The sequence below is a fragment of the Alligator mississippiensis genome, chromosome 5, assembly GCF_030867095.1.
Source record: "Alligator mississippiensis isolate rAllMis1 chromosome 5, rAllMis1, whole genome shotgun sequence".
In the NCBI taxonomy this organism is placed as follows: Eukaryota; Metazoa; Chordata; order Crocodylia; family Alligatoridae; genus Alligator; species Alligator mississippiensis.
Window position 1 is genome coordinate 166,982,596 of NC_081828.1, and position 26,022 is coordinate 167,008,617.

Below are 26,022 nucleotides of genomic sequence, written 5' to 3' on the forward strand. Positions count from 1 at the left end.
TAAGTTTTCTTCTTTCAACATGCTGATTTAAGGTTTTCATTTTGTAAGAATGCTACAGAATAGCAAAAGGAAAAAATATCCATACAGGAACTAGACCACTTTAAAAACATACAGGATCCCTCCAAAAATGTTTGCTTATGGTGCTTAATTGTGCAATAACTGTGTGCTTGCATGCTATTGCCTCTATATTTCAACTTCTCTGGGATGCAAAACTTCAATGGGAGTTTATAGTACCAGTGTGCACCTTCTTTAAGATGGCAAGACAGTTGACCTTTCAATGTGCAACTCCTAAAATATTTGTCCATCTGGAAAAAGTCAGGTAGCAAAAAAGATGTTAACAATTTTGAGCAAAATGGCAAATAACCGATTCTCTAAAAGATGGGAAGAGGCAGGGTAGGGTGACACCTTAGAGACTATTCATTCAGAAAGGCATAACTTTTTGTAGGCCACAGCCTATGAAAGTATATGCCTTTCTGAACAAGTCAGTATAAAGTGAGGCAAAAAGCAGGGCAAAAAGTCATCCTGGAGACCAACATGGCTAATTCCCACTTTGGGTACAGAGAGAGAGACACTCCGTTCTCAGGATGAAGCATATAATGTTAGGATGACTCAAAAAGCCAGCCTGATATTTCAGTGTCCTCTCCCTTGAAGACACTGCAACTCCCGATCTAGGGAGTGAAAGGGCAAACAAAATGCATGCTTAGCAGAGGAGGGTGAACTGTCCCTAACTCTTCCTCCTCTAGAAGAGCACCTTTTGCTAGATCTCTCTCTACTTGACAGACTTGGAAAGTATTTATACCATCTAAACTAGCTCCAGGTTGATTCCCCCCCCTCCACCACCCATTGCCCTGGTTGCATGAACAGACTTGCAAGTAACAAATTAAAAGGTTGCTTTGCATGGGTACCACTTGGATTACGACCACCACTGCTGTGCATTTTATGCCTACTAAAATAGTATCTACAAGCTGTTCCATAGACAAGCTCAAACACTTCCATACTATGAAGCTGAAATTAAATATTGTTGAAGAAGAAACTCAGTTTTGTCCAAGTTAGTGAGGAAAGTTTACTTGCACGTCTTATTAAAAAAATAAAATAAAATAAAAAAAAAATCTAGGTAGACAGCTGAACCCCTACAATGTTTTGACAAATTTCAGCTCCATATATGATAACTCAAGAGCTGTTTGGCATGTATGAGAAGAGCCACACAGTGCATTGACAAGTGCACACATGTTTAACTAAGAATAAAATATGCCCAATCAAGTAAGATAAAGTTTGCCTGCACTGGATAAAAGATTTTAGAAAGATTATACAACAGCATATAAAAGTTTCATAACCAATTCTTATGGTACTGCACCAATGTGCTTCACATATAATGTATTCAGATGGAAAGGCTTACATCACCACTGAAACAAACAAGTGGCTCCACCTAGAAGCAAGCAAGTTTTCATTATTAACATATGGGACATAATACAAGCGTGCCATTGATATTAAAGTCTTTAATAGGATACCTGTGATTCATAACATTGTCACATTTACGACTCATCACATTTATAAGATTTCAGTTTTCATGCAGATAGTTCTACTGCTATCCAGAGCGAGATATGCACAAAAGGCTGAGGAGACCACTTCTCCACAACTCAAGGAAGTCAAACACCTCCCTGCAGGCTTGTTTTGAGTTGTTTATTGAGGTTTAAGAAGTTATCCACATTTCTATAAATATAGACATTACTGAGTAAGTGACTTTCAATGTCACTAGTGCAGGTACATATAACCAACATACAAAAGCTCCACTGGAAGCTACTTCAGTTCTTTCAAAGGACTAGGGCATCATAAAAAGAACAGCTGTCTCTTTCAATTATTGAAGACACTAAAGTGCATTTTTGGTTACTTTCTGGACAAACAGCTGCTGGCTACAAAGTTTGATTTTACAGATATCTATAAGTTACAATGATTAACATTCAGATTTGTAGCTGTTATCCTCCTAATGCATGGCAGTAGGAAAGAGAATGCATTAAACTTTGCTGGTTGATTAAGATCGATCTTGCATTGTTCCTTTTAATTTGACGCTTCTAACAAAATTTAAAAAGACAACCTACCATTCTGAAAAGTTTTACAGCACCACTAAAGTTAGTCTTAAAATCCAGGCTCTACTTTAGCCCTTTCAACTGCTAATCAAATATCTAAATTGTTCGAAGTTCTGTACCAGTAAGAAAAACTATTCTCCCTTTCCTGTCATACCATCCCACCCAGTTAACACTGTTTGCACACTTTGTAAACAAGAACAGCTTAAAGCATAATTAGAGCAGAACACAAGCCCATCTTTAACTTGTTTTCCCATAACATCAAGTGTTTCAAGTGTATAAAGTTTTGCTACGTTCCTGAGTACTGCAAGAATCATAATTAAAAAGGGGTATAATGAGAATGACCTAGCAGTACAATTTCATTTAGACTAGACATTCTTGGAGATTTAAAAAAATAAAACAGAATAAAAAAAGTGCTCTGCCAATTTTTGTTCTTTTTACTTCATCAAGATAGAAGTTTTATTGCCAAGAATCCTGAACTGGTAAGAACCACTGAAGTGCTTAGTCGCTCCATTTATCTCCCTTTACTGCAACCACTAATTTTCTTTTCTTTTTTTCTTCTCCAATAAGCTGGAGTATAATCACATTAAGTTCTTTTATGAGGAGCAAGCAAGATTTCTTGATTCCTAATGATGACATAGGAGTATGCTCTACACCTGATTAGCACTGAATAACGATGCATGGCTATTCTAAGCAAACCTACACACCAAAACATGCCACATGTTGGGAAAACTGATCCATGCTCCTGCGTATTGTGTACACTTTTAAGTTCACTTAAGAAGTCTTTCTTTTATCAGAGTCCACAGAACTGAAGTTTCAAGTAAAAGAAAGTATTTGAACTATGTGGTTAGACTTAAAAAAAAATAAAAATAAAAAGTGTCAATTAAAAAAACAAACAAACATTGTAGCCAACTCTCTTATGCGAGAGGGGAGAGAGCCAAACAAGTTAAAAAACCTAGGCTCCATACACATTGAAATTAAAGTTTTTAAAGCTGCATATGTTCACCTAAACACTCCACTTATGAGCATTAAAAAAATCCCAAGCAAACACTGAATACCTTTAATGCAAATTGCTTGCAAAAAAGGCACCTTTCAAATATATGAATACAACACTAAGTAGAAAATCCTTCCTTTATTTGGCTATTTAGACATCCACGTCACACATACCCACCCATCTGTTTCCTGATCATTTTATGCTATCTGTGAAGAAATGCAGTGCCAGAAAACTTGGATTTTTTATTTTTCTTTTCTTTTTTTTAAAAAAAGGTTCCTGGTCTGCACAACCTGGCAGGAGGCGCAGTTGTGCAAGTGATGGTTCAACGTAACTGAGCTTAACAGCATCCCATCAGCAGCGGCAGCAGTCGGCCAGGCACCGGAGGCTGTTCAACGTCAAATTCAGACCACGAGCTCCTGTACGCGAGCGGCAGGAGGGGGGCTCATCTCTTCTTTTTCTGCTGCCGCAACATCTTCCTGCGCTTGATGATCATATCGTGCAGCTTCTCCAGTCCCTCCTTGAGTCCGTCACCAATGATGGCACAGGTGGGCTGCAAGTGCCAGGGCGTGGAGGAGCTGAGCTCGCCCAGCGCCAGCATCTTCTCCATTTCGGAGAGAGGCAGCGAGTTCCTCAGGTCCTGCTTGTTGGCCACCACGAGCACGGGCACCCCTTGGTTCTCCGAGATCCGCGTGATCTTGTGCAGCTCGGTCTTGGCCTCCTCCATGCGCTCCACGTCCACCGAGTCCACCACGAAGACGATGCCATCGGTGCAGCGCGTGTAGGACTTCCACAGAGGCCGCAGCTTCTCCTGCCCGCCCACGTCCCAGAAGTGGAAGGTGACGGCGCGCGAGGAGCCGCCCAGCGTCACCTTGATCTTCTCCGTGTTGAAGCCCTTGGTGGGCACCGTGTTGACGAACTCGTTGAACTGCAGGCGGTAGAGCACGGTGGTCTTGCCGGCCGCGTCCAGCCCCAGGATCACGATGTGGAAGCACTGGAAGGCGGGCAGGCTGGACAGGAGCGGCGCCTGCTCCGACAGCCCATTCCCCATCGCCGGCGGCGCCGGGGCCGCGGCCGGGGCAGGCAGGCGCGGGCTGCCCCGCTCGCCCCGTGCCCGTGCCCGTGCCCTGCACTCAGGACGAGGCGGAGCTGGCCCGGCCAGGTGCGCGAACACTGACGTCAGCCTCAGACCCGCGCGACTCCACAGCCCCCGTTCCCGATCCCGCCGCCGCTGCCACTGTAGCGCTTCTGCCGGGGCTCCGACCTAGCCCCTCTCGCCTGCGCCCGCCCCCCCCGGCTCGCACCTCATTGGTCGCCCCTCACTCCGCCCGCTGCTCCGATTGGCCTGCGCTCCGTCGCTCACCGCCGGCCCCGCCCCCTCCACTTCCACCTGGGCGGGGGGAGGTGGCGCCAGCCCCGCCCCCTCTGCTGCGGGGCTCAGCACGTGCCCCGCCCCTGAGCGCTGCCCGCGCTGCTCATTGGCCCCGGCTACCGCTGCTCAGCGGGGCGTTCCGCCCATACCTGCCTGGAGATGGGGCTTGGCTCGGGACTGACAGGGGCTAGCGGGCTGGCAGCGGGGGAGCGGGCTCCCCATTGGCCCCGCCGCGCACCAGTCTCCTAGCAACGCGCTTCGAATGAGGCCGGCGGGCCCGGGCTCCCCCCCCCCCCCGCGCGCCCCGGCCGAGCACGTGACACCGCCCCCCCCCCCGCCCCGTCCTCCGCAGGGTCTGCTCCACCGCGCCGGCCCCCCACTCAAATGCAAGACAAGGGACTTTTTGCTGAGGAAGGGGGTAGTCTTGGGTTTGAGTAAAAACAGTTAGTGTGGGTCATAGTTTCATAGTTAGCAGGGTCGGAAGGGACCTAAACAGATCATCAAGTCCGACCGCCTGCCAGCATCAGCACTGCAGAAAAGGACTTGGGGTTACAGAGGGCAGTAGGCTAGACACGAGCCAGCAGTGTGTGTTTGTTGCAAAGAAGACTAAGGGCGTGCTGGGCTGCATTAAGAGTGTTGCCAACAGGTTATTGGAAGTGATCATCCCCCTCTTCAGCAGTGGTGAGGCCAAATCTTGAGTACCCTGTCCAGTTTTAAGGTTCCCTGCTACAGAAAGGATGTGGAAAAATTGGATAGTCCAGTAGAGGGCAATGAAAATGGTTCAGGGGCTGGGAAATGTGATTTCTGAGCGGAGGGTGAGGGAACTGGATTTATTTAGTCTATAGAAGAGAAGACCCAGGTGGGGGGTGGGATTTGATAGCAGCCTTCAACTACCTTGAAGGGTGGTTCCCAAGAGGATGGAGCTAGACTAGGGACTGGCTCCATTTTCCAGCAGCTCTTGCCTGTGTCTTTGTGGCTGGTTTCCAGGAAGACCCCAGCACTGGTGGGGCTATGACAGTGCAGGGCCGGGGTTTCCACAGAGACCGGCCTGAGCAGCGCTGGCATGGCGCATGGCTGGGCAGGGAGCTGCTGCGGGGCTGGGATCTTGCAGTGCAGTTCCCCGCACAGCTGCATGCCCTGCCCGCGCTGGAACAAGCACTGGAACGGCTTACCTAGAGAAGTGGTGGAATCTCCATTCTGGGAGGTTTTTAAGGCCCAGCTAGACAAAGCCTTGGTTGGGATGATCTAGGTGGGGATGGTCCTGCTTTGAGCAGGAGGTTGGACTAGATGACCTCCTGAGGTCCCTTCCAACCCTCATTTTCTATGATTCTATAGCTACTTGTTAAGCAAAACTGCATGTAGCAGGGCCATTGATAATTTGGCTCTTCCTGCTTGTTGGCATGGCCGCCTATAAACTGGCCAAGGGGGACCAGCAGGCAATGGGAGAGTCCCTGTTCCTCCAAGCACTACTGGGAGTAACAAGGAATAACGGCCATAAGTTGACTGAGAGTAGATTCAGGCTAGACATCAGCAGGCACTACTTCACAGTCAGGGCGGCTAGGAGCTTGAACCAACTTCCAAGGGAAGTAGTGCTCACCCCTACCCTGGGGGTCTTCAAAAGGAGGCTAGACAATCACCTAGCCAGGATCGTTTGACCCCAGCATCCTTTCCTGCCCATGGCAGGGGACCGGACTTGTTTACTTGTTGGCCCGCTGTGTACTGAGAGGGAGGACTGGAAGTCAAGAGCCAGATCAAAATAATAAAAAGGGTTTATGAACCTAGAACAGCCCATCCATTGGGTGTGAGGTGCCAAATTATCACCACAAAGGGCCTAATTCATAGAAACATAGACAAGTTAGGGTTGGAAGAGACCTCAGGAGGTCACAGCTACTCTAACTCCCTGCTCAAAGCAGCACCATCCCCAGCTAGATCATCCCAGCCAAAGCTTTGTCTAGCCAGGTCTTAAAAACCTCCAAGGATGGAGATCCCACAACCTCTTTGGGTAACCTGTTCCAATGCTTTACTACCCTCCTAGTGAAAGTGTTTCCTAATATCTAACCTAAACTTCCCTTGCTCCAACTTGAGACCACTACTCCTTGTTCTCTCATCTGCCACCACTGAGAACAGTCCAGCTCCATCCTCTTTGGACCCACCTTCAGGTAGTTGAAGGCTGCTATTAAACCCCCTCTCAGTGTTCTCTTCTGCAGACTAAATAAGTCCGGTTCTCTCAGACTCTCCTTAGAAATCATGTGCCTCAGGCCCCTAACAATTTTCATTGCCCTCCCCTGGACTCTCCAGTTTGTCCACATGCTTTCTGTTGTGGGGGGCCCTAAAGTAGACACAGTACTCATCAGTGCCGAATAGAGGGGAAGAATCACTTCCCTCGATCTGCTGACAGTGCTCCTTACTAATGCAGCCCAGTATATCATTAGGCTTCTTTGCAACAGGGGCACATATTCAGCTTGTTGTCTACTGTAACCCCCAGGTCCTTTTCTGCACAGCTCCGGCTTAGCCAGCCAGTGCCCAGCCTGTACCAGCACATGGGATTATTCCATCCTAAATGCAGAACTTTGCACTTGTCCTTACTGAAGATTTCTTTTGGTCCAATCTTCCAATATGTCGAGTTCTCTCTGATTCCTAGCCCTACCCTACTATTCCCCACAACTTGGTGTCATCTGCAAACTTGTTGAGGGTGCACTGCATTCCATTTTCCCAGTCGCTGATGAAGATATTGAAGAGGACAGGCCTCAGGACCTACCCCTGAGACACTCTACTTGCTGCTGGCTTCCAAATAGACATTGAGCCATTGACCCTTTAAGTCTGACAATATAGCCAGTTTTCTGTCCACCTTACAGTTCATTCATTCAACCTGTACTTTTTTAGCTTACTTGTGAGAATGTTGTGGAAGATGGTATCAAAAGCCTTGCTAAAGTCAAGGTATGTCATGTCTACTGCTCTCTCACATCCATGGAGTCAGTCATCTCATCATAGAAGGCAATCAGGTTGATCAGGCATGGCTTGCCCTTGCTGAATCCACTAATCTGCTTGTAATCACTTTGTTATATATTAATCATAACATTTTCATAGTTTCATAGTAGCTAGGGTCAGGAGGGACCTGATCAGATCATCTAGCCTGACCCCCTGCCACAGGCAGGAATGAATGCTGGGTTCACAAGACCCCAGACAGGTGATCGTCCAACCTCCTCTTGAATTTGCCCAAGGTAGGGGCAAGGACCACTTCCCTGGGAAGTTGGTTCCAGATTTTGGCCACCCTAACTGTAAAATATTGCCTTCTGATCTCTAACTAAACCTATTCTCCATCAGCTTATGATCATTGTTCCTCATCACCCCAGGTGGTGCTGGGGAGAAAAGGGCTCTGCCTATTTGCTGTTGATCTCCCCTGATGAGTTTGTAGGCAGCCACCAGGTCCCCCCTCAGCCTCCTCTTGCTGAGGTTGAACAGGTTCAGGTCCCTCAGTCTCCCCTCGTAGGGTCTGTCCTGCTGCCCTCTTACCAAGCGGGTGGCCTTCCTCTGAACCCTCTCCAGACTGGCCACATCCCTTTTGAAGTGCGGCACCTACAAATTACTTATCATTCAGGGAATTCCAAAGTATATTAAAAAGGGTGAAAGGAGCTGCTCTACATTTCAAAGGCTTTTCTGGCATGGTTCTTTAGCAAAGCCCCCTAGTGGTGGAACAGCTTATGGTAGAAAAAGAAGTTCTCTTGGTTGTATAGCTAAATCACTCCCTTCTGTGTCCACTAATGCTGAAAATGGTACTGTCAAAAGGATTCATTTATCAATAAAAGTTGTACTAACATGAGAGATGCACACATAGCTATGTCAATTAGAAATGTATTTTTTCCACACCCCTAAGCACCAGAGCTATGACAGTAAAGCTCTGTAGTATTGTCCTGGCTGTATATATGTGGCTTCTACTACTGATCTACAGATAAAGGGAGAGTGGAAAGAGGCTCACAAAGAAAAGGAACTGGGTGGACTGACTCAACTGCTTGAGCAGCAGAAAACTGAAGATCACCTGTAAGTTACAGGACAAAGAAAATTCCTAGCTGAGGAACAAGGGGAAAGAATTAAGAGAGGGAAGTGGTAAGGAATAGGGAATATTGGGGAGGGGGGGAAGGGAGCAGGAAAAAAAGCAGAAGATGGAAATCTGGGGAGCAATTAGGTCTTTGTTCTTTTTTTTTCAGCTTGACAACATCTAAAAGACAAGAAGAATGAAAGAAAGTTACGTGGGATTGGAGGATTCAAAGGCAGAAGCCGTGAATAACACCGCATAAGAGAAATGTTAAACTTGTCCTGAATTAGTTCAGCATTTTGGATTTACTTTTGTATTCCATGGTGACTTTTTAGGCCTGCCAGAATCACTTTCTGGTTGGAAGAGAAGACAGAAGTGAAAAAAAATATTTTCAATATAAGTAGGCGCATAAGACATTTCTAAAAAAAAATTATCTTTTCCTGTAGAAATATGTTTTCACAAAAATGTGAGAAACAAAATTCTAAAAGTTATTAGTAGTATGAAACTCAAAAAATGAAGAATTTAGATTCAGTTTGAATTAGTTTCCTAATGTTCACATTTGTATGATCTCAGCCACTTATGTCTGCAAAACTCGACTGCCTCTTCCTTTCTCTTATGCAATATCTTTTTCCAGTGAACATGTGACCGAACCACATACTCTGAGCTAAGGTAATTTTTAGCTTACATACTCACATGATGCTACCTCAGCCAAATGTTTATAGATCAGCTGAGAGAGAAGTAATGCAAGCCTTACTTTTGGTCACAGGCATTTTTGTCTGTTTTAGTTGGAACCAAGAGGGCATTTATACACATACTTTTTGGCCCCACAACATGTTGGAGATCCTCCGCTTCGGAGCAGACTTGATTAATCAAGTCTACTCCGCACACCAGCTGAAGTGCACGGCGCTGAGTTGCATGCAGTTGTATAAGCAGTGAAATGCATGTCAGAGTGCAGAAAATGGCAGCAGTGTGCTTTTTAACTGAAGCGCCTTCTATGTGTTTTAGTTCAAAAGCGCACCATAGCCATTCTCTAAGCAGTGCTTGCATATGTAAAAATGCCCCGAGGTACCAATCTTATATACGCTTGACACCAGGCATGTGTTTCTACCTACAGTAATAAGTATCTGCAGGATAAGGTCAGAGGATTCATACGTATATGTAGTCGGGGGCAGATTTGGGGATGGGTGGGGTCCAGTTGCACCCAGCATTGATTCCTGCTCCATCCAAAGTTTGAAACCAAGTGCTTGGCACTGGCAGCAGCATTTCCACTCAGGCAGCACTGAGTGATTCACTTGACTTCATGGTTCATTACAACCTGCTTGATTCCTTCTAAACTTTTCATTCCACAGATGTTAAGGCCGCTGTCTCCTTTTAAGTGGTCTTGCTAAAAAATTCTAGGTACCAAAACTCATTAGGTGCCCCTCTGTTTGGGCTGAATATTCCCTAAGTGCCTACATATCTGCCCATATCCAGAATAGCCCCAGGTTGAGGAATTACCTCCTGCCCAACCCCCAATTCATTCTAAAAGCCATATGGAGTACCACTCAGGTGCCCTTAGGGCACCAGTAGGGATGCTCAGAAGAGTGCTAACGAACAACAGTTGCTTTGGCCAGTTTTCATTCAAAGATTTGGTGTGGGGATTAAATCAAAACCTCTCTCACTTCTTTTGAAGAGGAGCCCTGCTCACTTTTTTCAAGGAACATTTGCTGGTATCTACCCAGAGTGGGTGGTTCTGGGCTCTGCTCCTCCTTGCAGTCTCAAGTCAATACCAAGGCACTAGAGAAGGCTAGGATTTCAGGCACACCTATTATATATATCTGGGTAGCTTCTCTACTGACTTCAGATTTTTTTTTGGATTGCCTTCCTGAGGCTTTCAGTTCTTTCTACCTACTGTATAAAAAGCCCTGACACCAAACTGGGCTTCCGGTTCCACTCTGGGGAGCCAGATGTAACAGTATCTTGTACTCACTCTGCACAGCTATAAAAGGTTACACTGTACAAGGTAGTAGGGAGAGCAGAATTAGGTCCTAATCATCTCTCACTGCTTCCAAGTAATTTAAAATATTTTCCTCAGATAGTAAATATATTCATAAATTTTGACAAGTTGAAGTAAATCAAATCAATCTTTATCTCTATCTATAAAATTATGACATTCTCTATTTTAATGGAAAAATAGTCTATTAAATATGACAGCCTTGTAACCCTTATTATGCTTGTTATTAAGATCAGTTCACAGCTTTGAAATGACCATACACTTTGAAGTTACTCCCATTAAGAAGGAAGGTTACTTCCCCCATATTGTTTCTTGATAGATTGCACACAACAAGGCTGGCTACCCAGAGCCGGGGTAGCTGCTGACGGCCACAGAGCCCAGACTGGGTGGCAGGGGCTTTGGATTGGGGGCAAGAGCAGCAGGGCTGGGGGCAGGGGCTTTGGGAGGGGGGCAAGGGACACAAGCAGGGAATCCTGCCATGTACCCCTTGCCCTCATTTTGTTTTTCTGGTATGCTGGCTCTCTGGCAGCTTCCAAGGTAGGCATTGTGGTGTTTTTCGGCACTCCAGCCAAAAAACGTTGCCTACCCCTGGTTTACTCTTTGGTAAGCCCAATAAAACACAGAAAAGAGCACAGCAGTATAAGAACTAATCTGGCTGCAAGCTGTTAACCACTGGTGAGCAAGGGGGAAGTTCATAAGAAGACTTACAAAACCAGAGAAGCTAGATTTTGGGACTTGCATAAATTCTCTCATTTGGCCTTATCTCTTACCCTAACTGTGGGTTTGAGGGTTTCCAGGATACTTACATGCCACAGATATTTCCTCTCTTCAGTAATATGAGAGGGCTTTCTAACTACTCTGTGGAAAAGGCCAATAACACCTTGCTACAGACCCTTTAAATTTCATTTTACAAGGCGAGAAATTAGTCATAAGATAACTTGACTAAGTATTAAATCAACGATATTCTTTAAACAGGAATCTAACATTCCTCTATTTTTAAGAGCTTGGTGGCCACATATTGCTGCTAGGTTGAGTGAGATCAAGCTTTACTTTCTGGAAGCACATTATTCAGGATGCTTACTCATTGGGTGAAGGTTTGGTTTAAGCATACAAAATTTAAGGGGACCTCTTGGGCTACTGAATCCCTTGCATTCACAAACAACCATTAATCCTCTGAGAGCTGCTCTAATTAAAGCGCCAAAAGCATCACATGTATCAGCATCCCTGCGCTGAAAAATGGCAGCAGGGGCACTTTAATTGAATCTCATCGAACAAGTTTATTTAAAGTGCTCCTGCCACCATTTTTCATCTCAGGGACACTGATGTCTTGACGCCCACCTTGCTGGCATCATCCGATCCCAGTAGTCTTTCCTGCCCAATGCAAGGGGGCTGGACCTGATGATCTGTAAGGTCCCTTCCAGCTCCTACTATGAAACAAAAAAAAAATCTCTATTAGCAGATGAAAACCAATGATGATTTTTTCTATACTTCAGCATGTCAGATGCTGTAGGTGGATGAGGAATGTATTCTTGTGAAGTTGTCTTCCTCTATGGTAGAGGAAATTTTCAGATTTAGGGACCTCTTTTGAAGATTAAGATTAAAGATAAACAAGTATAAAGACAAATGAGCAGTTTATGTTCACCTCTTGTGCTGACAAAAAAACCCCAGCTGGGTAGGTTGAGAGCCAAGACCTAGTTTATATGATTTTCTTGTCTCATTACAGTTCATTTCTTGCATCCACCTGTTGTGTCTTGCCATCAGCTGAATTATGGGCTCTTTGAGGGTAAGGACCGTCTCTCATTGCCTGTTGTTCCAGGCAGTGCTGCCTGCAGGCAGCAACACTTGATTAGTGCCTCTAGGTGCTTTTGCAAAATAAATAATAATAATAATAATCAGTTAATCCACTCCTCCCATGCACCTTATGCTGCAATTGATATAAATAGAACAGGTAGGTGGGGCAGGTGTTCCTGACATCACAAATTAAGGAGTAATGTATAAATTAGCTGGAAAAGAAAGACTGACACTGTCAGATTTTGCTAATTAATGATGGGTGAAGTAGTCCTTGATCATCATATCCCCCATTACAAGCACTGACTGAAGAAGGTAGATGGCTAAAGTGCACTGCCATTAAAGGCAAGCAGCCTAATGGAGCATTAATTAGGTGACAGTAAAAATAATTACAGTGGGTAAGTACAGTGGGTGTGGAAGGGAGTTGGAACCATAGAAGCATGTACAGAGGGGATCCCGCTCTGTTACTAAAATAATGGGACATTGTCATTTGTCTTTGTTGCAGTCAGTAGCAACTGTTGCCTGAAATAACTGGTGGGCCTCAGCCTCTCTCATTCCACTTCTAGACCTTTGTAGATATATCATACAGTATGGACTTACAAACTATTTGCCATGAGGTAAATAGGGATAGGAATTTCTTGCACATTAGCTGCTTCTCAGTAATTATTTGTATAAATGCCTTTGCCTTGTAATAGAATAGGAGCTTAGCTCTTAGTGAAAGAGCTGCGTTACTACAGTCTAAATTCCACTTACTGTGGGGTAAAAGCAACACATGCAGGCAGTTACTTTAAAACAACTGAAGTGCAGTCAAGGCCCATTCCTTTTCCTCCATGGTAAGTTGCTCAGATGTCCATATATGTATATGGTCAAAGGAAGGAAATGTGGCCAGAGGAAGGATATGAGTTGCTGGGGGCTAAGGAAAATTAATGGAGAAGTTAGAAGGAAAGAGAGTAACCTCCTCTCTTCCACACCGAGAACCAACTTAGATCTATGGACCTTCACAGAGAAAGAGGGTCAGGCATCTCACAACGCCAGTTCTCACTCCCCAGTACCTTTGCTGGACTCTCCATGAGGTGTGTCAGGAAATAGGAAGAATTTAACCAGATACATGAAGAATTTAATCGGGTATGTGGAAAATTATGCACTTCTTTACAATGATGCAACAGGATGAGGGTACAGTGAGACGATAGTAAACAAAATTATTACTGAAAAGAACATTTTAAAAAAACAAGATAATTTACATCCCTGATAGTATACATCTAAAAAAAAATCAAGGAGAAAGCCAGTCAGTTCCTTGAAGAGCTGCACTCTACAGGAAAGATGAGGGTGAGGGAACCCAGCATTTGTTTTTCAGTGAGACCATTACTGTCTCTGAATTCAACATGATTTCCCATAGTGATTTCCACACATACGCACCCATTAATTCACCACATCTTCATTTACCTGTTGACTTCCTTCCTCCATGCATTTAATCATACAAACTCCATGTACCCCCGCCCAGCTCAAATGCTCCCACCACACTTTCCTCCAAACCCCAGTTACCACCTACCTGAAAATACTCTTCACTCCTCTCTTCCTATCTATAGCAAGGGCCTCCTTCATTTTTGAACCATTTACTACCTGCCACTCCCTAGTTCAGGAAAACACCTCCACCACTATTCCTCCACAGTGAGAACTCTTTCCCTACAGGAGTAATTTTGTTGGCTTCAGACCAATATTCTTGCGTGTACCTGTGGAAAAGACTTATCTCTGCCAGGTGAGGAGTGGAGCTGGCAGGACACCATGCCAGAAACAGAGTGTGGCGAAAGTGAAACCACAGCAGGCAGAGACGCCGCGGTAAAAATAAAAGAGAAAAAAAAACGGCCAAGCCAGAAGGAGCCAGGACCAGCTCCCACATCAGCGTGGGTGTGCTTTATGGCAGCGTGCCAGGTCCAATTGGTTAGCCAGACCCCTGAAGCCAGGATAAAAAGCCCAGCAGGAGACCAGCCAGGAGGACTGGAAGTGAGGTCCCCTACTGTCCCGGAAGGGACAGATCTGGAACCTGGTCCCAGTACAGGGACCTGGTAGCTGCCCCAGGAAGGGGCTTTTGCAAGAACTCAGGGTCAGAGAGGGCCCAAGGACTTACCTGCAGAGTCCTCGTGGATACTGGACATTCACAGCATAGACTGGATTCCAGAAAGACCAAGTAGGGTGTGGATTAATAAACGACTGACCCACGGCAGGTATAAAGCCCAAGTAGGGAGCGAGACCCCCTGCCAGACAGACCAAAATCCTCCTGCTAACAGACCTGTTTCTTCCCTAAAGCAACAGCAAAGTCAGAGAGGACCCCACATACTCAACGCACAGGTGAATGACACGGGAGGCTACAGTACCTCTAATGTGTTTTAGTGATCCACAAACTGAAAGGCATTGCACCAGTTTTATCATATGCCAACACACCAGACTGGCCATTCTGTTTATGTGTGTGGCCTTTACTGTTCCAGGACCACCAAGACTGGATGTCACTTCCCTATTCAAACGTTGGCACATGGCCAGGTTCTTTGTGCTCCATCATTCTTGTAATCACCACCTTGATGATTCACCTGCAATTTGTTCCTATGAATCCTGCAAAATGCCTACTTATTGTGCTTGCAGCTAGACCCTTGAGATGGTTCTGGAACTTCTTAAACTGTAATTTCATAGGTTTCATAGACATTAGGGCTAGAAGGGACCTTGGAAGATCATTGAGTCCAGCCCCTTGCCCCAGGGGCAGGAAGTCAGCAGGGGTCATAGGATCCCTGCAAGATAAACATCCAAATTTCTCTTGAAGGTGTTCAAATCAGCTGCTTGAACCACCTATTCCAGACCTCAGGGGCTCGGACAGTAAAGAAGTTCTTCCTTATGTCCAGCCTGAAACAGTCATGGTGGAGTTTGTGACTGTTCGACCTTGTCATCCCTTGGGGCGTTCTGGTGAACAGACGTTCCCCTAGATCCTGGTGAGCACCCCTGATAAACTTATATGCAGCCACAAGATCACCCCTGAGCCTGCACTTTTCCAGGCTGAAGAGTCCCATAGCTCTTAGCCTCTCATCATAAGGTCTGTTTTCCTGACCTCTGATCATGCATGTGACTCTCCTCTGGACTCCTTCAAGCTTCTCCATATCCTTTTTGAATGGTGGAGCCCAAAACTGGACGCAGTACTCCAGTTGCAGCTTCACCAAGGCCGAGTACAACGGGAGAATGATGTCCTGGGATTTGCTTGAGAAGCATCTATGGATGCAAGCCAGCATTTTGCTCACCACAGCATCACATTGAAGGCTCATATTCATCTTGCCGTCAGTCGTGACCCCCAAGTCCTTTTCATCCATAGTGCTAGCCAGCATAGGACTGCCGAGACTGTAAGCATGCTGAGGGTTTTTCTTCTCAAGGTGGAGAACCTTGCATTTTTCGGTGATAAACACCATCAGGTTCTTGTCTGCCCATTTCCTGAGCCTGTCAAGGGCAGCCTGGATCACCCTCCTGTCCTAAGGTAAAGCAATGTTGCTTACAACGTTTAGAAGCATCACAACTAAGTGGTGTAGGAAGGCATCACCAAAGAGAAAGCAGCAGAGGCCACCAGTTAAATGCTATAGAGGACACTAAAGCACAGGATCTGAAGTTGGCCTACAAGTGGAAGATGACATAAACAAAACTGCTGTTGCTGCTTGATAATTTTACATCCCTGATAGTATACATCTAAAATAAGAATGAAATAGACATTGTATTACCTACATTTCTTAGAAAAGAATTCATTTACTTGCAAAAAGACTTTTTATTTAAAACACACTTATAATAAATTTACCAATTTTACCACTGACTTCCACAAAGGGAAGGATTGCATCTTTATAAACCCTTAGAACATAAAAGGTTAGGATGAAAATGCTGACAAATCATAAACACATGAAAATTTGCTCTTAAAACTTCACTTTCTAATTGACATACAAAACATTTTGCTCAAAGAAACCTTTTATCATCTCTGCACTGATGAATACTTTTTTGATAGCTTACATGTTCCATAACTTATTTGTTTTGATTATTAAGAAGGAGTTGGCAGTAGAAAATTAATTTATTTCCCCACAGTAAATAAAAAAAAAGCATATTAGTAAAGGAACATGGAACTGCTATATGTTATCGTAAAAAGTGTACTTTCTAATAGGATTAGTTGATTAAACATATTCTTATTTCATATGCACCTTCATTTGAAGACTTACTGTTTATTGCTTTCATTTTCCTGAATCCTACTCAATGATGCATAACTTGTTAAGGAACAGAATGCTTTATTCATTTGTTGTTTTTATTGATACATTGCAATGAGTTAAAGCACTAATTTTTCACATTGCTCAACTGCATTAGCTGTAGTGTGGCTAAAGCGTAACAGAAATGTGGCCGCCTGAGTTTTATTTACAATACATGTTCAGTTGTCTCACTCAAATAGAAGGATTACACCAAAGACTAAATCCTAGAACACATCTGGACGTTACACCAGCAGAACATAGTTTTACCCCATCATAAGATGGAACACAGCAGTCTAGATAGTCCCCACTGCCTGCATCCAGTTGTTAAACACGACAGTAGCAAAAACCTGTTTTATAAATTAGATTCAACCCTGGCATGTTGCCAGCATTGTCAATTAGATGACGTGAATACCCCACAGCAATATGTCAGCCTTCCATTGTTGTAAATCAATTCCTGTCCCAGAATGAGCCAGAGCCACCACGTACGGTTTATTTGTACTAAGAAATTTCAACTGAAAGAAATCTTTCTGGGAGAAGGAGCAGAGAGGCATTCAGCCTGTAGCCATTCCTTCTCCTTTGCTCTCCAAACCTTCACCAGACTGGGGTGGTCCCTGGGGGGAGTGGAGTGGTATTGAAAAACTCCCTGTGCCTTTCCCAGACTGGGGTTTGAGGAATGGATGAGAAGCAACCTCTGTTCTTCTTCCAGAGTCAAGGAGCAGAGTGGAGGGAGCAATGGGACAAAACGCTTCACCCAGGAGCCAAGTAGAGGGGGCAGTAGGACAACCCTCTCCTACCCATTTCCCCAACTGGGCAGTCCCCAGCTGGGAAAGTATTCTGCAGCTGGAATAGGATCTTCCAAAACCATACGTGAAAAATTGTTAAAAGTAGAACAACAAAGCCAATTCCTAGAAAAAATAATATACTGGCAGTCAATGTGAATAGTTGAAGGCATTTCAAGTCCCCCCTCCCTCCGCGCCCCCCTTCCCCTCCCCCCCCCCCGTTTAAATTAAGCAGCTCTTTTTTCAAAAAAGCTATTACATTTATTCCTCCAGTAAGGTAACAGTTAAGCACTAACAACTTGGAGGTTGAGATCAAGGATCGTTTTGGTGTTCACATACCAAAAGGATTATAAACTCAAAAGTTGTACTCAAACACAGTACACATAAAAATAAGACAAGAATCAACTCGACTTCATAGTCAGAGCTCATAAAAATCCTAGCAAACCCAAGTTGTTGCAGAAATATCCAGTTTCCAAATGTTGCCATAAACACACACCACTTCCCATCTAGAGAAACAGCAAGAAAACCCAGAAAGGTAACCATCCAGATTAATTTTTCACTGCTTTTAGTAACATTTTTTAATCAAGGATTATACAAAAATTAATCTTCATAATCAAACTTATGTTATCTTGCTTTTTCATACTTTTCTGTTATTTTTCAATTGATCAAACATACACATGCTTAAATTTACTAGATGAATGAGTTTCTTTCAATAACTTTACCTGAAATAATTTTTCCTGAACTAGATGAGTTAAGCTATGCCTTTGCCAGAAACATAATGCCACTCAATTTTACCACTCTGAAATCATTTCAGTTACTGATCTGGCCCCAAAAGCCTTTTGAGGGGAAAAATATATTTTTTTAATTTTTAAAAATAAAAATGGCACTTTGAAGCTGATTACCTGCCAGAGTTACTCTAAACCACTTCAAAATTATAGCATACTGAGATTTCAGTGTAAGCTTCTGTCTGTTTACAATGCTTCTTTTGAACAAGGCAGTGCATTTTTTAAATATATCACTTTTCCTTAATACAATGGAGGTAGTTTTCAAGCTGATTAAAGGTACTAATGTTTCAAATACAAGTGCAATAATGTCCCAGACTAACTACTTCATTTTGCTACTCTACTATTTAACTTAATATGAGCAGATATTTTCTCCAGTCTAGAATGATGACAGGTATATCAATGGTAAATCAACCACTCCTATTCACATTCTCATATTGCAAGCACAAAGCAACACTGAAGGAAGCTGACAGATAACTAAACTAAAATGTTTACAGAAGTACTTTTAAAAATATGAACATTGAAGCTAACATCTTTAGGGTACTAAAAGAAATGTTGGAGTAGTGTAGCTGCAGCTCTTAGTGAAGCTGCACTATGAGAGAGGACTGCAGTGAGAGCACTGCAGTGACACACAGCATCCCTACTTCATGTAAACTGTACCCCAATATGAATATGACACAGTTACCTTAATGAAACATTGACAGTAGGCCAATAATCTCACTCTCTTATAGGATTATATTTGGATGATCAGCCCACAGTTAGGTGGTTGTATCACATGCATTTCAGGGGACAAGAGGTATGGTGTTGCATCGGAGACCTTCTGGTGAAAACTGACTTACTGCTCTTTATCTTTCTTTATCTTCATTTCTTCTTTTATTTGGAAAAGCTGTTTTGCAGCCTTGAAGAATACCAAATCTTATTACAATCAGCCATTAAAAGCAGGAAACTGAAGTCAACCTTGTTCCAAAATTTAAAAATACAGTGAAAGTGATCCTGAAATTATATCTGAGGAAAAACAGAAACCGAGGTAATCAAATTATATATTTACTTCATTGTGTCCTATGACCCGAATTACCAAAGCCATTAAGCATGTACTTGACTCACAATAGAATCAATGGTGCTTACATATATGTTATCATAGCATTGAGAAAACTAGTTGAAAGTTGCTGAAAACTCCAGAAGCATGGTTTTTGTAAATGTAAATCATATTCTTGAAGTTCCCTGCAATAATAAAAAAAATACTAATAAAAGGGTGGGGGTGGAATTGTCAGCATAATTAATTTAGACTTATAAAAGCATTCAGTAAGTTCTCTACAAAGAATTACTAAGGAAATTTGGTAACACTCTTTCCTGCCTAGGCAGGGGGTCAGACTCGATGACCTGTTGAGGTCCCCTCCGATGCTAGCATCTATGAAACTATAAAAAACACAATGAAAAGTTTTATAATGAATTTCAAATTGCCTGACATCAAATTGCATTTTTGAATATAGCAAGATGGAACTAAAATAAACTATTATTTAATCTTAGGTTCAGTTTATGTTTTATAACAAAGCATCTTATGGTGTGGCACCATCTTGTGTTTAGCAGAAGGTACAAAGAGAAGAGGAAGTAAGCAAGAGGACACATCAACAAGTGCCAATTTAAGGTGCTTTAGCCTGATTTACGACACAATGGGGGCATCCACACATGCAAGCACATGCGCTTGCAGCAGCTCAAATAGAAGTGGTGCAAATTTGAGCCGGGGCTTTTTGCCTCAGCACGTGTGCTTGGACATGCACTTTGTTGAGGAGCAAGTTGTGCCACTTGGGGCAAAATAACGCTGCCTGGTTCCTCCCAAAACTGTACCCAGGGGGAGCTAGAGCCTGGGGCCAGCACCTATGCTGTCCCCAGCAGTATAAAAAACTGCCCTGTCCTGGCCCCATCAAGTACAAAAAGTTGCCCTGGCAAGTAACTCAGGGCTACTCATTCTCAGGAGCTTCTGGGGCCCAGCTAATTGGTACCTGAGGACACTACCCCTTGTGCCAGCTGGACTGCTGAAGCAGCCCTGAGTGTTCCCTGCACCCTTTGCCCACTGTAGCAGTCTGGCAGTGGGGGCTGCTGCCTGGCTGTGACCTGCTGCGCACCTGCCAGACCCTGATGGGGACTGCACAGCCAGTAGAGGCACCTGCCCCTCTGGGCCAGCTGCCAGTGCGCTGTGGCTGCAGATTTGGCCTCTGTGTGGCACTGCTGCCATGTGTGCCCCTGCTCAGCCACCTGGGCAGTTATCACCCGGAAGATGTTCCGGGTGTGGTGGTCTATTTTGAACTGTCACAGCATGTCCTCCTGGCCCCATTTGTCCAGGAGGTCAGCCACAGCCAGCTGGGTCCAAGGTGCCAGCTCTGAGCAGGTAGGTCCTGCTACGCACCTCCCTAGCAGGAATTCTGGTGTTCCCTATTGGAAAACTGAAAAACCCCTGATAAAAAAATCCCAAAGTCACTCTGTAAAATACCCCCAAATCCATGTTCCTCCACAATTAAAACAAAAGACCACTATAAATAGTGAGAGAAGAAGTGAGACAGAGACAGCGATCAGTTGGACAAAGTTTTATTGATATAGCTACAGTGTTAAAGCAATGTGGAAGCCTACCAGTGTCTCTTATCATAATAATAAAGTGAACTCTAAATACATGTTTCATGAATTCATGAATGCATATTTTGCTGACCTCCCACAGGGGCTACAGCCCCCACACAAGGATTATGGCCCCCCATCAGGGGGTTCGGCCCCCACACAAGGGCTATTGCCCCCCAACAGGGGTTACAGCCCCAACACAGGGACTACGGCCCCACACAAGGGCTATGGCCCCCCAGCAGGGGCTATGGCCCCCCAACAGGGGCCAAATGGCCACCACAGGTACTACTCCCCTGCAAGGCCCACATGCCCCACTCCAGCCTCCCAATTGCTGCCCCACCTGACCCCATCCCCTGCCAGCTGCTGCAGCCCCGATGGCTGCCCCACCCAGCCCCCCACTCCTCCAAGCCTCCCAATGGCTGGGGGGATGGGGCAAGGCAGGGCAGGGATCGGGGGGCTTGGGAGGCAGGTGAGGGGTGGGGCTGTGCACAGCAGGGATCGGGGCCTCAGGGGGGCTAGGGTAGGCTGGGGCCAGGCAGGGCAGGGATTGGGGGGCAGGCGGCACTGGGGCTGGGCAGAGCAGGGATTGGGGGGGCTGGGGGGCAGGGAGGGGATGAGACCAGGCAGAGCAGGGATCAGGGGGGTGGGGAAAGGCAGGGGGTAGGGCCAGGCAGGGCAGGGATCAGAGGCTTGGAGAGCAGGAGTAGGATGGGATCAGGTAGGGCAGTGCTGGTGGGGGCTGGGGGAGTGGGCAGGGCCAGCAGGTGTCCCCTCCATAGTCCCCTCCCCCCTCCTCCAGCCTCCCGGCCCCTTACATACTGGCACTGGAGCCCTGGTGCTGAAGCAGCTGCCTGGCACTCCATGCGCTTCAGCACCAAGGCAAGGGGCCAACCACAGAGATGCTCTGGCAGCCAGAGAGTCTCTGTGGAGGACCCAGCCTCCGGTCCCCTTCGGGCACAGTCCGGGACCACGCCCTGCCCCGCTTTTTTAAACTCCTTTTTTTTTAGACCCCTGGATATCCAGGGGTCTAATTTTCTCCCTGCACTGCAAGTTTGCAGTGCATGGAACATTTTTTTGTTCCCACCCGCATGTGTTTCTTGTCCCGTCTCAAAGGGGTATGAGACGGGGCAAGAGGTATGTGCGCACTTGTCTGAATGCGCCCATTAAGGGTATGCGTCTAGACATGCACATCCTTAATGCACCTTAAAATGGTGATTTAAGGCTATTCACGCCTAAATTTTATACCAAACCTGTAGATGTGCTAATGCACATTAATGTGGTGTGTGTCCATTGACTTGGAACAAACTTTAGTACCAAGTCAGTCTGCATACCTGTGTTAATGCATGTTAGCACCTGCACGTGTAGATGCGCACTTAAATTGCCTTAATGGGCATTAGGCAAATGCGCACTAAGTTTAGGTGCACATAAAAGTACATGTAGACATTCCTAGAGACATAAAAAGCATGCTTTACTAATTGGTTCACTGAATACACACTAAGTTGAGTTTCTTTTATTATATGGTTGATGCAATAATTAACAAATACGTTTCACTAGCCCTTGGTGAAATGTATTTACTACCACCATATATATATCTATATATTAGTGGCGTTTCATTTTAATCATGGAAAAATGTGTATTTTGGGTTATGTTTTTTAAATCTGAAAATTGGGGATTTCTTTATCAGAGAAAACCAGGATCCCTGTTGATGTGTCTTGAAGTGACTTAAAAGTCTAATCCTTGAGCCACAGATCCATTCCCAGAAGTTGTAGGTCTTTCTACAGTAGGGCTGTACGAAGTATCAGCAGCCGTTTCATTTTGGAGGTGTTTCGGCCTCCGAAACACTGAATCCAAAATATAATGGAAGGCTCCAAAACATCTCTGAAATGAAATGAAACCATCCAAAATGTTTCAGAAATGTTTTGAACGTTTTGAAGGCACCCCCCGGGCATAGTCCAGCACAGCCCCTCAGCCTACCTTTTAAAGTGCCGGGAGACTGGGGCCGGGTGGGGGATGGGGCCGGGCAATGCAGCCATGGGGGATTCTCCTGCAGCTCACCCTGCCCAGGGAGAGGCAGGCACAGCCAGAGGAGCTGTGGGAGAATCCTTCATGGCTCCCCTGCCTGGCCCCAGCCTCCCAGCACTTAAGAAAAAAAAAAGCCCTACACTCACTGGCTGCAGCAGTGGCCATGGGGCCTCTGAGGGCTCATGGCAGAGCCCCCCCCATGCAGCGCAGGACAGTGGGGGGCAGCAGGGATCACCTCCTCTGCTTAGCACCTGCGTTGCAGCTGTCGCATTGTGTGGGTGCAGTGCAGCTCGGCAGGACACCGCGCACTGTCTGGGAGCTGGAGCTACTGGGCCTGAGCAATGCCAGGCCCCAGGTGACAGGTGGAACCACCGCAGCTCCCAGTCAGCGTACAGTGCCCTGCCAAGCTGCACTTCACCCGCACGATGTGAGAGCTGCTGCGTGGGTGCCAATCGGAGGGGCGATCCCCGCTGCCCTGCACTGTACAGGGGGACTCTACCACAAGCCCTCGGAGGCCCCAATCACCGCTGCCAGAGTGAATGTGGGGCTTTTTTTTTTTTTTTTTAATAAGTGCTGGGAGGGGGATGGGGCCAGGCAGGGCAACCATGGGGGCTTCTCCTGCAGCTCCCCCCAACAGAGCAGAGGCAGGCACAGCTGAAGGAGCCACGGGAAAACCTGCAGCTGCCCAGCTGTGCCTGCCTCTCCCCAGTTGATCCAAATCTCTGAAGTAGTGTTGAAACGCCAAAACAGATACGGCCGAATCGAAATGGAACGGTGATCTGAAACACTGAAACGAATCACTTTCTTCTGAAATGGATGAATCAGAAACTGAAACGAAACATAGCTGTTTCGCACATCCCAATTCTGCAGGACAAAATAGGTCACAGACTGGGATTTCTTTCTTTTTCTTTCCACTGGCTGTAAAGGTGTGGATTTGCATCATTATAGCAAGTTTCCTTTTTGGAAATGAAGGAGGTTATTTAGGAGAGGAAAAAAGAAAAGAAATGGGGAGGGGGGAAGGAACCCCACACTCTTTATTAGTAGTAAAAATATACTTCAATTACTACCAAATGAACCAGAGCTAAATCAGTTGGGACTGAATTTTCCTAAGCTAAACAATCTTGTTTGGCTTCAGGTGATAAGAACTACAAAGTTAACAGGGCAACAATATCAGCTCTTCTAGGATCATTGGCAGTTTCACATACTTGCTTAAGCTGCTTCAGTTTTACGTAGGGGGATATGGAGTTCAGATGCTGTTTATACAGGCACCTGTCGTTATGATAGACTAGAACTTCAGAATAAAATGGAAGTATTATTCCTAGTTATTAACAGTAACTCCTAAAGATGCTGATTAAAGATTAGGATTCTACAGCACTAAGTGAAATACAAATGCATTAGAAAAGGGCAATCCTTGTCTTCAAAATATCATAATCTAGGATTATGGCAGCATAAAATATTTGGAAGAATGAAATAAAAGTGGGAAGGAGAATGGAGTGACAAGATAATAATATCATGAACACGTTCTGCATGTGAAGCAGTTTCAACTCGACACCTGCCTAGACATTAGCGCTGTGTAGCTGTTCAAAGATTCTGCAACCAATATGGCTTCCTTTGAAGTTAATGAGGAAAAAAAAAACCTTATGACTTAAATGAGAGCAAGATTGGGCCTGTGGTTTATTATGGCCTGAATGCCAGAAAATCAAAAATGGACTCAGCAACAAACAATTAACATGCTAAGGAGAAACTCTTCTGTTGCCCTACAAGATTTCTGTTCATATAATAACAATAACCTCATTATTTAAATGATTTATAACCAGCTGTCTCTACAGAGCCATTATTTGCTTTCATCTTACAAATAATGTGATTCAAACCAAACCATGTTGTAAATGGCAGGACTAAAGTATCACTGAAGAGGACTAAAACAATTAATTAAACCAGTGGGTCTGGCTACTACCAGCTCATGTTATGGATGTGTAAACCCCAGTTTTGGCACTTATTTATTTAGAAGCAAATCCACTCATTCAATATGAATGTATTAATGCTTTATGTTAATGCCTTACATAATCACCAGCTGGATACAAATATTCACCTTTGTAGTCCTGATGTTCATCTTCTGAGTGCCACATGAATTTTTTTGTGTCATTTAAACAAATAGTAAATATGGAGAGATGAAGTTAGGCAGAATTTATTTGCCTGAAGCAAACTCACAGATGTGAATTTTGGTCACTGAAAAAATGAAGGGAGCTGAAATGTTAATCTTGTCATTTGACTCTGAGAGTTAGGGATAAAACTGAGTGACAGTGAGAGTCGGGCACTTAACTGTCCTATGTATCTTTGAAAAATCTTCCTCCAAATCTCTAACAGACATGAGATAACGGGCTTGAGGAGGATTCTGGGCAGAAGCTCTTCAGTGAAGCAAAGAAACAGAGTTGCTTTCATTTTAGTAAGTTTGCTGCTTCATCTTAGGCTTCAATCACAATAGAGATTTTGCTGGCATTGAGAAAAATTAAAAAGTCACACCCCTAATGGACAAAGCCATGCAACAAAACCTGAAAAACATATACCTGACATGAGAAAAGTCATGAAAAAGAAAGAAGCCTAATGTGTCCAGAGATATAAAGTATTGTATAAGCACAAAACAGTTAAGACAAACAACACACCATATAAAACAGTTTCTCAAGTCTGATCGATCCTCTTAGAATAATGCAATGCATGATACAATATGGTGTGATGACATCTCCTTTGTCATAGAGTGGGTCAAGAGCTGAAAGAGGGCTAGGAGTCAAGAGCCCTGATCCTTATCTAAGTATACATGCCATGCCCTACTTGCTGTATTTTCTCGCATACCACACATCCATAAATAAGATGCTGTGGCAGTGTACCTTTGGGTGCTTGCCACTTTAGAGGCTGGAAGCAGGCAGCTGTGCGGGCTGGGAGCAGTCTGAGGCCCTTTTTTCGCACGGCGGGCTGTGGCCAGCAGCCCGGACACGCTGGGTCGGGGAAGGCAGGCGGCACGCTAGAATTAGGCACAGACGCTTAATGGTTGTTTAAGATTGTTTACTTACACCGAAGATGGTCGCGGTGCAGGCTGGAAAACTTCCAGGAATACTTTGCTTAAGTCCCAGTTTAAGGACTCGGACAGAGCTCTGGATTCACTCACATGAAGTTTGCTAGGCTCCGTGGAACTTTTGCACGCAGGGAAAGGGTACGTCGAGGATTGCGCTCAGCGACGGGGAGAGGCGAGAGGTTGATCAGACCCCTGTTGCCTTCTTGATATTCATGCTGGGTCCAATACGCTCCGCAGCGCTTAGAGATCTTCAT

General features: G+C 45.0%; 1 protein-coding gene across 1 annotated transcript; it reads right to left on the reverse strand.

The window, feature by feature from the left end:
* Positions 1-1,476: 1,476 nt before the first annotated feature.
* ARL4A (ADP ribosylation factor like GTPase 4A) lies at positions 1,477-4,326 on the reverse strand. The gene has a single exon (XM_006261771.4). The coding sequence runs from the start codon at positions 4,121-4,123 to the stop codon at positions 3,518-3,520; it is 606 nt and encodes a 201-aa protein (XP_006261833.1). The 5' UTR covers positions 4,124-4,326; the 3' UTR covers positions 1,477-3,517.
* Positions 4,327-26,022: the final 21,696 nt, after the last annotated feature.

What these genes read in the sequence shown, in the direction of transcription:
- ARL4A (XM_006261771.4), bottom strand. Translation starts at nt 4,123, where the DNA reads ATGGGGAATGGGCTGTCGGAGCAGGCGCCGCTCCTGTCCAGCCTGCCC.